This window comes from Cyprinus carpio, chromosome B17 (assembly GCF_018340385.1).
Source record: "Cyprinus carpio isolate SPL01 chromosome B17, ASM1834038v1, whole genome shotgun sequence".
Taxonomy (NCBI): domain Eukaryota; kingdom Metazoa; phylum Chordata; class Actinopteri; order Cypriniformes; family Cyprinidae; genus Cyprinus; species Cyprinus carpio.
The window spans coordinates 22,746,847-22,759,974 of NC_056613.1; the positions used below are offsets into that span (position 1 = coordinate 22,746,847).

A 13,128-nucleotide genomic window follows, 5' to 3' on the forward strand; every position below is an offset into this window, starting at 1 on the left:
TCAGGGGTGAGTAAAACGCAGCCTAATTTTCATTTTTGGGTTAACTAACTCTTTAAGCATGCTTCACTTTGTCAGGCAGGTTCTATTTAAGTGAGTTCTTGATTCAACAGGTCTGGCAAATTTAACTCCGCTTTCTAAAATAATGTGGTTAATCACAGTTTGCTCATGATTTAACAGAAGGGGCTTTTTTCCCTTAATAAATGAAATCATCATTTAAAAATGGCATTTTGTATTTACTTGCATTATCTGTGTAATATTAAAATTTGTTTGACGATCTGAATCTTTTTAAGTGTGACAAATATGCAAAAAATAAACAAAAACAGAAAGGAAAAATGCCACTGTATATATAGGTTGATCCAGTCGTCTCTCCATAAGCTTCTCACACCGCTCTCCTTCTTTAAAGCCCCACTTTGAGATTTGAATTTCTAATCAACTCTTTGGTTTCCTTCTAGATGATCTCATTTTTCCTACTGCAGTGTTTTAGGTGGATTTCACATTATGGCTGTTTTTCGCCAGGGCTCCAGTGTGTAGCTCATTTGTTCCATGAATGGAAGTGCAGGGATTGTTGCTATAAATGAAGTCGAATACAAAGATTAGTTTGCAGTGATCAGATACGGGTCAAACAACCAGAGAGTGACATCACAGCGATCGCACGTTTGCCCAAACACCTCCAGGGTTTACAAACCAGAAAGAAAACAGACTGCTTTTATCAGCAGTAGCTAGTTATTGCAAACCAGTGTTATTTTAGCATGATGGTAGCAGTTTACATTAAGGTTCTGTTTTTTTAATACTAGTTAAGTTCAGTGTGAAATAAAAATGAAAATTACTTCTGAAATATTTATCAATCTTAGTTCATTTAAAGTGTTACTAATACACTATTAAAGTTGCATCTGTTATTCCAGCCTATATTATTTAATGGACCTGAGATAACATGAACTTACTACAAACAGTATTTTTATTTTCTAACATTAAATACTGTAACAAATACAATGCTCATTTTAGTTAACATTACTAAATAAGACAAATTTCATCTTATTTGAAAATGTTACAGTATTATATATATAGATATATATATATATATATATATATATATATATATATATATATATATATATACACTTTTGTAAATTCTTTTTTTCATTTTGTTTTATATACTTTCAAATTTCATTATAATTTATTATTTTAATAATTTTATGTGCTTTTTGTTATTTTTATCAATTTTTGATTTTTTTAGGGTTATTAATTAATTTATTTATTTATCACTTATTTATTTAACTCATTTCCACTATAATCACTTTAGTATTTTAAATTTAACTAAAAGGAAATGAGAAATGTTGCTTTGGCAGCTATGTTTTTCTTCTTTCTATTTTAGCTTTATTTCAATTAATAATGATGTTTTAATAGTTTTAGTTAATGACAATAACCCTGTTAAAGGGATACTCCACCCCAAAATTAAAATTTTGTCATTAATCACTTACCCCCATGTCGTTCCAAACCCGTAAAAGCTTTGTTCGTCTTCGGAACACAATTTAAGATATTTTGGATGAAAACCGGGAGCCTTGTGACTGTCCCATAGACTGTCAAGTAAATAACGGTGTCAAGGTCCAGAAAAGTATGAGACATCGTCAGAATACTCCATCTGTCATCAGTGGTTCAACCGTAACGTTATGAAGCGACGAGAATACTTTTTGTATACGAAGAAAACAAAAATAATGACTTTATTCAAGAATTCCTCTCCTCTGTGTCTCTCCAAATCAGCGTAGCGCCATTTTGACAAATCTGAGCTGAACGCAAGCAGCTCACGCTCTTCTGTGTCAGCCGCGACACAAGGATACATTTTCTACGTGAATTTACGTTTTGCAGGCATGTGATCAGCTAGACACAAAAAAGAAGTAAAATCTGACCACACCCCAAGAAACGCCCACAAGTCACGCACCCAGTACTCATTATTAAAAATATATATTTTAGCACATTAAAAGATATATCTTATATTCAAAAAATGCATACTGTCCTGTAAAAAATAAAGTAGCATTAAATAATCATGAAAACAATATAATAATATATTATAATAATAAAGTACTATAATATATTATAGTGAAGTATATAGAATTGTTATTATTATTAAAGTACCTGCCAAAAGTTTGGAAACATTACAATTATTAATGATTCTGAAATAAATATCTTCTGCTCATCAAGGCTGAATTTTTTGATCAAAATAAAGTAAAAAAACAGCAATATTGTGAAATATCATTACAATAAAAAAAAAGTGTGAAGCCTCCTCGTGTGAAGACCGACGAGTGTAAAGACCATCGACTCTACCTGCGCGACTCCACCGAGCAAGGACACCGACAGGGCACGTGAGTATTGCTTTTCTCCCCTTCAATTTTTTGTACAGCTCATCCTCAATACTATTTTGGGTTGACTTGTACTCCACTATGTGCTTTCAGATCTCTACTATCACTACTAACACTCGGAGAGCACGCTTATGTACGTCTGACCTCTACTCCAACGCTCTCTATTCCACTTGGTCTCCTGACCTCTACTCCAACGCTCTCTATTCCACTTGGTCTCTGGAACTGCCAGTCCGCTGTTAACAAAGCAGACTTCATTTCTTCTATTGCTACTCATTCTGGTCTCAGCCTCATGGCACTGACTGAGGACCCGGATCAAACCTGAGGACACTGCCACTCCCGCAGCCCTCTCCACTCATTTCACTTGTTCCCACACCCCTCGTACGACTGGGAGGGGTGGAGGTACTGGTCTCCTTATATCGAAAGATTGGAAATTTGATCTTCAACCACCACCTACAGGTCACGGTTCATTTGAATCACATGCTGTTACTGTAACCCACCCTGTTCAAATCCACTTTGTGCGTCATTTATCGTCCCCCAGGTCAATTGGGAAACTTCTTGGAGGAGTTGGACGTGCTGCTATCAAATTATCCTGAAGATGGTACTCCTCTGGTACTGCTTGGTGACTTCAACATCCACCTAGATAAACCCCAGGCTGCTGACTTCAACACTCTGCTCGCCTCATTTGATCTCAAGCGAGTCTCTACTACAGCGACTCACAAATCGGGCAACCAACTGGACCTCATCTACACGCGCTGTTGCTCAGTGGACAACACTTTAGTTACTCCACTGCACACCTCAGACCACTTCCTCATTACTGCTAATCTAGCACTTACTCCTGAAGTGGCACACGCTCCAACGCTGGTCACCTTTCGACGGAACCTACGCTCACTCTCTCCATCTCGCCTATCATCTGTGGTTGCATCCTCACTTCCTTCACTCTCGCAGTTTTCAGCTCTGGACACGAACAGTGCTACGGACACTTTTTGTTCCACTCTGACCTCTTGCTTGGAAAACTTTTGCCCACTGTCGTCTAGACCAGCACGCACCACCCCATCTGCCCCTGGCTCTCCGATGTACTCCGTGAACATCGCTCTAAACTCAGGGCTGCAGAGAGGAAATGGCCCTTAAATCAAGAAACTCTACCGACCTCAGTGTGTATCAGTCTCTCCTCTCATCCTTCTCTGCAAACGTCTTCACTGCTAACACATCATATTACCACGACAAGATTAACAACTGTTGTGACGCTCGGACACGCTTCAAAACCTTCTCTTCTCTTCTTAATCCGCCTCCACCTCCTCCTCAATCGACTCTTACAGCTGCTGGATAACTTTGGCAGTTTTCTTCACAAATAAGACAAGAACCATCAGTGAACAATTCTCCACACCGCAGAATGAGGATTCACCTTCACAACGACAATGCTCACCGTTCTCCTCTCTCTCCACTCTCAGAGACGGCCGTTTCCAAACTTATCCGGTCCAGTCATCATACTACTTGCCCACTGGATCCGATCCCCACTCACCTCCTTCAAGCGATTTATTCTTCTTCAGTCATACCTTCACTTACTCACATTATCAACTCCTCTCATTCACTCTGGAACATTTCCCTCATCATTTAAGCAGGCTCGGGTAAGCCCACTGCTGAAGAAAGATCCAATCTCTAAAATCCAGCACTTCTAGAAAACTACAGACCGGTATCCCTTCTTCCATTCATTGCCAAAGACACTCGAACGACCTGTGTTCAACCAGCTCTCTAGTTTCTTGTACAGAACAACCTCCTGGACAGCAATTCAATCTGGCTTCAAAAGTGGCCACTTCAACTGAGACTGCCCTGCGCTCTCGGTTACTGAAGCCCATGCGAATGGCAAGAGCAGCTTCAAACTTCCTCAGTATCATTTTGCTGGACCTGTCTGCTGCTTTTGACACTGTTTAATCACCAGATTCTCTATCCACCATACAGAAGATGGGCATCTCTGGAACCGCACTCCAGTGGCTGAACTCTACCTGTCTGATAGGATCCTCATGGTGTCTGGAGGGGTGAAGTTTCTAAGTCATCAAACAACTTGCTAATGGGGTTCCTCAAGGCTCAGTATTGGACCGCTTCTCTTTCTCCATCTACATGACGTCATTAGGATCTGTCATTCAGAAGCATGGCTTTCCTATCACTGCTCCGCTGATGACACTCAACTCTACTTCGCATTCCAACAAGATGACCGACGGTAGTTGCTCGCATTTCAGCCTGTCTGGAGTGACATTTCTAGCTGGATGAATGACCATCACTTTCAGCTCAAACCTTACTAAGACTGAACTGAACTGCTGGTGTGGTCCAGCTAACCATAATCACAAACTTATCTCATACAGCTGGGTTCGGTCAACCATAACTCCTTCCAGGACAAAAACAGCCAGAAACCTAGGAGTTGTAATGGGATCATCAGTTAAGCTTCACAGGACCATATTGCTACAACGAACCCGCTCCTGTTAGATTTGGCATTATTCAACTTAGGAAGATTAGACCCTTCCGGTCAGAGCAATCCACCCAATTCTTGTTCCAAGCTCTTGTTCTCCTCCAGAAACTGGACTATTGCAATGCTCTCCTGGCGGGCTTCCTGCATGTACTATCAAGCCTCTACAACTGATCCAGAATGACAGCAGCGAGGGTGTCTTCAATGAGCCGAAAACAGCCCATGTTACTCCTCTACTCATCAGGTGGACACTGGCTACAGTAGCCGCTCGCATCAAATTCAACGAGTTACTGATGCTTGCCTACAAACGACCACTGGCACGGCCGCCAACTTACCTAAACTCACTAGTTCAATCCTTATGCACCCTCCAGAAGTTTGCGCTCCTGCAAGGTGAACGATCGCCTTGTGTTGCCATCCCAAAGAGGTTCAAATCACTCTCACGGACTTTTTCCTGGACTGCTCCCAGGCTGGTGGAATGACCTCCCAGATCTCAATTCGAAACAGCTGAGTCCTTTACTCATTTCAAAAAACATCTAAAGACTCTTTTTCGCCTGCACTTAACCAAACTAATACTAGTACTTACCTTTTGTCTTTTCTATCATATTCCCAAAAAAAAAAAAAAAAAAAAAAAAACAAAAAAAAAAAAAAAAAAAAAAAAAAAAAAACCATGGCTAAGTGTTCTGTACTAGATAACTAACTGAGGACTTGTCATAGCACTTGTATACCGTTGTGTTGCTCGTTGATCTGATCCTGTTCTAATGTTCTCATTTGTAAGTCGCTTTGGATAAAAGCGTCTGCTAAATGATTAAATGTAAATGTAAATGTAGAAGTTTCAGTTGAATTATATTATTAAAATGTAATGTTATTTCTGTGATGCAAAGCAGGATTTTCTTCATTTCTCAAGTCTTTGGTGCCACATGATCTTTTCTGAAACATTCAGATTTATTTGACTCTCAAGAAAACATTTCTGATTATTATCAATGTTGAAAACAATTTGCGCTCAATATTTGTATGTGGAAATGATGATGCACTTTATTTTCAGGATTTTTTTGATAAATATAAAGTTTTAATGAAACATCATTTATTTGCATTTATCCGATACTGTATATTAATTCAATTCGTTAAAGTATTTATTAAATAGAAATTCATTTTAAATGTCTTCACCACTTTCATGCAATGATGAATAAAAATTATTATTTCTCTCTCTTTTTTAAATCTTATACAAATGTTTGAGTGGTATCATTGTTTCCACAAAAATATTAAGCAGCAAAACTGTTTTCAACATTGAAAATAATCAGAAATGTTTCTTGAGCAGCAAATCAGCATATTAGAATTATTTCTGAAGGATTATGTGACGCTAAAATTTCTTTGTAAACAACAAAAGATTTATAAACGTTTCTAATGAAGAATGTTGCGTTCCCAAATGCAAATTAAAGCAGCTCAAACCAACCGCAGCACTAACAGTGAGTCACAACTAAAAACAGTAGGCTACTGTAACAGCAGACATATAGCATGCTACGCTGGTGCTACGCTGATTTGAAAAGACAGAGGAGAGGAATTGTTGAATAAAGTCGTTATTTTTGTTTTTTTGTATACAAAAAAGTATGTCATCGCTTCATAACGTTAGGCGGGTTAAGTCTGTTTTCTGAGGTTCTAGACATACTCTAAACCCCTAACATGCTCTCAGAAACGAGCCTTTGGCGGGTTAAATCTGTTTTCTGAGGTTTCTGTCGTTGGTTAGACTCTAAACAAGGACCCTAGAGAGACTCGGAGGCGTCTCCCGGCTCAGATATAAGCATCCTGTGTCTGGGATGTCCTTCCTCTCCTGCCCGGTGACATGATCCAGAGCTCCTGAGAAAGCGCTGAGGTCGGAGGAGAGGAGTAAACAGAGGGCAGATATCAGGAACGAGAGCACAAGGCGCCGACTTTCTGCTGTCAGGACTAGATGATGACACTTAATCAGTCTTATATAATTACATAATCTCAGCCTCTTATACCTTATATGGTTACTTATATTACAGACAATCATAAACTTTAATCGTTTTAAACGTTTGTTTTATGCCCCTTCAATTACTTTCATCATGTTTAAGTGCTGGAATGCACTTTATAATAATTTTTAAAGGGGTAGTGGTTTTTATGATTTGTAATTTTATACAAAAACAACTGCTGTAACCAATATGAATGTCTTTATCATCACAGCAAACATTTTAGAACACAACTTTCAATAAAAAACTTTAATCAAAAGTCTAAAAACCAAATTAAACATCAAAACATGCCACAGAGAAGAAGAAAAAAAAGATGCGTGTATAAAAAAACATAATTTTCTCAAAAATAATGCAAATAGATTCATCCACAATACTACAAAAAGAGCACAGTGGATAGTTACGAGGAAAATGTTTTGAAATAAAACCTGAAAAAGTTCTCAAAGCTTAATGTTGGTGACGCTGAAGTCATGTGACTGGTTTAGTTTGTTTATATCGTCTGTTTAGCTTTTTGCTTCTGCCGATTGTATAAGGCCTTATGAAAGTGCGTTCACTTGTGAAGAATATCATAATGAACAAAACGTGTAAGAATCATAAACTTCTGTTAGTCACAGAGCTCATTCTCTGCAATAATCCAAAATGTAATGGAAAAACCCTATTGGGTTTTTATGGCAGGAACCAGAGTGATATGAACTTATGAGTCGGTCTACAAAAATGCATCCCTGTAGTGCTCTATGCCAGTTTCAAGATCAGAAAGTTAATAAACTGCTAGCTAATAGGACCTCCAAATGGTTTCCAGTATGTTTTCTCCAAAGGCAGAGAAATATCATTACCATCACACCTCCTTACAATGCACCAAAATCCACTGGAAAGCTGATTAAATATCTCATCCAGGAAGCGTAGAAGCATTCAAAAGTTTCCCTCTGACTGAACGATCAAGACACACTATCTTTGAAGAACATCGTGTGTTTTCTCTCAGGTCCTGTGCTGTCTTTTTTCTGCTTCCAAATGGCAAGTCCGAAGTGAAATGAGGTCATGCGGTAAATATTCTGAGTGCATTTATCAAGCGCTGTATAATAGTGAGATGTGAAGTGACTGTTTGACTCCTGCGGTCGGTTATTTGAAGTATCTTTGAGCGAACGTGGAATCCCTCAAATAAACGACACGACGGCTGAAAGGCCGCAGACTGCCAGATGAGATAATGTGCAAAAGCCTGCTGCTGACTCCAGCGCTCACGTGACGAGAAACGAGAGGAGAAGAGAAGGAAAAACGTGCGTGTTTGTGTGTTTTGGCCTGAAAATGCGATCTCTGTTTTGCTTGGAAATTACATCACCTTCTAACTATTAAACATTTCAGAAGAGCCGCTTTCTGCAACTCTGAGAACAGAGAACATTTTCTGGAAAGTTAACTGTGACGATGGCAGTTCACGGGTTTGAGTGCCAATCAGTCCGCGACTGAAAGAGGCTGGAACGCAGGTGCTGCTCCTGGTTAATGGATAAACAGGTCTGGAATGGCAAAAATGCTTTCCAGTGATGTCACGCAGTCATTTTTGGATGCGCCGATAAGAAAGCGTAACCTGTTGATGCACTTGGACGCTTGGAAAAGCACGATGCGTAAATGATTCCACACGGCGCGAGCTTCCAAAACACAGCGCATGAAAAAGCCATTAGTTTAGCTGATGTGAATGGAACGTGAATATACATTACTCCATCCCTGCCACGTATCTCCCATACCACGCTTGCTGAAACTGAACACTGCTTAATGGGAAGAAAAGAGATCCTGTCGCCAGTCCGGTGTGGATGCGCTTCAGTGATAAAATTCTTTGGTTTGTGCTCCAGTGGGACGCTGAGCGTTTGCCATAGTGGTGTGCGGAGATAATCATTTAATACGAAGCTCTTAACATATACATTTATGTGTTGCAATCACGCGCTGCCATCTTATTTCCGAAAATATAAAGAAGGGTGTTCAAAAAAGAACAAATTAAATCAAAACGGGCATTAACTTCACGTATAAATCTCTTTACAATCCTAAAAGTTGACTAAACTAACGGGTCATTCTTCATTTGTGGTGGCAAGTGGTGTCCCTCTTTACAACAGTTGAAATAAACTTTAAATACCAATAAATCATAACATGTTGGCATTTTTGTATTCTGTGGGGTAAACCCAGTTTGTGCACTGCTAATAGTTACATTATTGTTTTAAAATACATATTTAGTTGAGTTTGAGAGATTGCATTTGGAACAAAATATGCATATTCCCACCTAAGAGAGGTATCATGGAATGTAATTGCAACAATATAACATTTTTAACACAAAGTGGTTATACTGTGAATATAGATTTTATTTAACACGTACAATTTTATTAAATTGTTACAGATTTTGTTATATTTGAGAAAAAACTTGTGCCACCATTCACATCTGCAGATTACTCCCCCCTAAGAAAAAAAGGAGAAAAACTTTTACTACTACCTCCTTTTAAAAAACACCACAGCAGGTTCCTGATCATATGAGTGCTTGCTCAGTAAGAACATTTCTCATACACATTCTTCTTAAAGTTAGCTAAATGTCTGACAATTTCATGTGTGGCACTTTATTAGTGTCTGTGGTGTTACGTTGATAACTTGCAGATCTGACAAACTTTATACAAACATATTAGTATATTCCAAAATGTCCCCTGATCTGAAATCATCTTGATGGCAGCCTCTGTTTTAGAATAGTCTGGACTTAGGCTGATTGTCTGTGGTGTTACGGTCTTTCCTGGTAACACCACTAACTCTATGTACAACAAACCAACATTTCTTTCCTTCAGAGACATTTCATCTTATAATTTAATGTTTTTAGACTATAAATGAATTCATCTTTTAGAATAAAGACTATAAAGGTACCACAGACCATGTTTTCTGTCTTTTTTTGATGTATAATATCCAAATTTTTAAAAAAGAAACTATTCTCCTTTGGGAGAAATTTTTAATTTCTAAAAAACTAAAAATTAAATGATCAATGAAACTGAATCCTTAAAGTTATTAATTAATTTATTCATTATTACTTAAAGTTGCATATCCCTGCTCATTTTAGAACAAACCAAAATTGGTAACACCATAAGACATAAGTGGCTGTGTCACCAGTGTTTGGTCAAAATTATTTAAAAATAGAAATATTCTTAAGCTTCTATTTTAATGGATAAAGCATATTAAACTAACCCTAACCCGACTGAAGAATGAACCAAATAATGTGCATAAGCTTTCAAAATTCTTCAAGTGTTCTTTTCCGAGATAAAAAAAAAAAGTTGGCTCCTTGTTATGCACTCACAGGCACATGTCATATTTTGTCCAATCAGATGCTCTCTAGAATAAGAAAGCCCCTCCTCCTAATACTACCTGCCACCAACAACTCACAAATCACAGTTCACAAAGACGACTACGCATGACAAGTGGGGCTTTTATAAGTGTTACACTCTAGGAATAAAGAAGATATTTGAGACCTCTTTCTCTGAGGAACGTTCCAAGTGGAACTCCTGCAAGAACTTCTGTTTGTGCTTCTTCCAGTACACTCTTAAAAATAAAGCTTCTTCATTGGCATTGATGGCTCCATAACATCCAACGAATCATTCCATTTCATAAACGGTTCTTTATAGTGGAAAAAGGTTGTTCAGATCATTAAAATGCTCTTCACACTAAGAAAAACTGTTCTTTAAGGAAAATATTTTTTTGGGGAAAACCCCTTTAGCAACCTTTATTTTTTTTGAGTGTACCAACACCACAAGAGAAGATCTTGAAATATATATAGAAGTTTATTTGATTCAGCAAGTTGTTAGGACGAAGGGTAAACAGCAGTAATAGTACCGTCTGGTTCTGATCTCACTGAATCCCATCAGTTCTCCAGAATCTCCGTGCAATCAAGTGTGCTAAACTAGGAAGACATTCCCACAACTGACTGTGTCCTCAAATAATCTGGGGCCCGTCTGGACTTGGACTGGACCCAGAGACACATGGAAAGTTGGTGGGGATCGTTTTGCACTGACCCTCCGATGAACGAACAGACCAGACAAACCCCGCGAATGCTTTTCAGATGTCAGCTTTTTCCATTTATGAACAAACTGATTAAAACCTGTCTGGTTTCGTCATGTGAACAGCATAACGTGAGACACAGCTGCGCTCTTATCACCTGCCTGCAGCAACTCAGAAGAACTTTAACAAACAGAATTACATTATATAACTCTTGACAAGTGGAACTGCTTGTCAAAGTTTAGTATTCAAATATTTCTTGGTGAACTGAGTGAAATAAACAAATGCTCAGAAATTCTTTAAATTGCGTGGTTTATATCTCTAGATATCAGCACTGGCCATTAGAGTACTTTATCCATTATTTTTTTTGTTTTTGCATTTACATGACCTCCTGATCTATTTCTATGGCTATTTTAAAGTGTTACTATTAATACAGAAGGCTCTGCTCTGTCCGTCTCCGGTGTGAGACCTCCTCCTCGCAGTGGACTTACTGTTTTCAGGGGAGCCCTGGATCATGTTGAATTTGTGTATCTCTTTAGCGTAGTATTCGGTCTCGGTGTTGTCCTGGCCGCAGCTCTGATGTCTGTCTCGCCCTAACTCCTCCAGCAGTTCCCTAGTGCTGTTATAGAGGGCCAGCACTTGATAGGGCACCTGACTAGGGCCCAGGATCTGCGGCGGGCTGGTCAGCCGCAGCTTGCTGAGGATCTGACCCCGGATGGCCTCCACCCTCTTCTTCTTGATGTGGTCGATGTCCACCGTGGTGCAGGTTGACAGAGAGAAACTCATGGTCACACTGTTCAAGAGAAGGAAAAACAGCAGTCCTCTGCCCAAATGCATGGTTTGTTCTGTACACTTGTCACGCTAGTAAACACAGTTCCAGTTCAGTTGAATAGGTTTAGAAGGATAATGAGACTAATTCCAGGTTGTCCTCTCTATAGGCTGGAGTTCAAGTGCTGAGCCTGTTTTCTCCATGAGATTCCATGCTGCAACTTTATTCCATAGAAGCACTGCACAGTAATCCCATAACATCCTTAAACATCCATCACTGGCGCTTTACAAGGAACCAGACTTTCAGAATAGTGTTCCCCAGCCGCATTTCCCCTGAACCGAGCTCAGTGAAGGACTTCTCTGTGTCAGACGCACTCTCTCTCGCCGCTCGCGCAGGACTGCCAGGCTTATTTCGCTCCCGCTGCGCTTTTATAGTCAGAGCCGGAGTGACGTGTGCGGTGGGCGGAGCCCTCCTCCACTTTCCCATTCATGCAGTCGCTTTATTTATATAATGGCTAACGCATAGAAAATGTAATTGCACATTACGTAACCCAAAGTGATGGAAACGAGTAGAATATTTTAGAAATGACTGTGCACTCCTAATTATCCAAACGCCCGATTTCCTTCTCAGCTGCACACAGACGCTCAGTCTGACCGCTGGGTTTGTAAAGTTTGTGCGCCTCCTGCTGGAGGTTTAGTCTGATTTCAAAATACTAACATAAGCTGATATCGTTCTATATCTTAACTTTAGCTCCCACTTTATATTAGGTGGCCCTAACTACTATGTTCTTACATCATAATCTACTTATTGTGTTCATGTTGAATTGCTAAACACTTCTGCTGTTATTGAGGTGGGATACAACGATAGGTCTGGTGATATGGGTCGGTTAAAGGGTGGGTTAAGGTGTAAGGGATGGGTCAGTAGTGTTTTATATATATATGTGTGTGTGTGTGTGTGTGTGTGTGTTTACAGAAACGAATTACAGATATAATTACATGCATGTATTTTTAAAAATATAAGTGCAATGTAAAAACATGTATGTACACAATAAGTGCTTTGTATCAAATGATTAATTTAAATGTAATGACATAGTTAAGGCCACCTAATATAAAGTGGGACCTAATTTTATAAAGGTTTGGATAATAGAATGGATGGATGAATGAATGAATGACTTCTTAAAAAATAATATCTAAAGACAGAGTTCACAACCCTGTGGCATTATTTTTAATTATTTAAAAATTTCAGAACAAAAGTTTCAAATTGAAGAACTGAGAGGGAGAAAAAAAAATACTGCAACTGACCTTGCAGAAATGTGCTAATAGTATTCAACATCCCAACACCCCATAAATGTTGCAGAGAAATACAATTTCATAAAAACTTCAGTGGCCGATTTTCATAAACATGGCCTGTTTGAAATTTACAGAACAAAATCAAGTTCAAAACAAAGAACAAAATCAAAGTCATGATGTGTCTAAAATTAATTAAATATAATGGACAACTACAGTAAAATACTACTTTATAACCTCTGGCTCGAATTACTCCACTCCTAACAAACATTATCAT

At 38.7% G+C, this 13,128-nt stretch overlaps 1 protein-coding gene across 1 annotated transcript in view; it reads right to left on the reverse strand.

The window, feature by feature from the left end:
- Nucleotides 1-11,963, reverse strand: part of LOC122140189 (transforming growth factor beta-3 proprotein-like) — a 32,100-nt gene extending 20,137 nt beyond the window's left edge. The window contains exon 1 of the mRNA XM_042742852.1: nt 11,288-11,963. Coding sequence (XP_042598786.1) covers nt 11,288-11,633 — 346 coding nt within the window. The 5' untranslated portion in view covers nt 11,634-11,963. The remainder of the gene's footprint in view (nt 1-11,287) is intronic.
- Nucleotides 11,964-13,128: the final 1,165 nt, after the last annotated feature.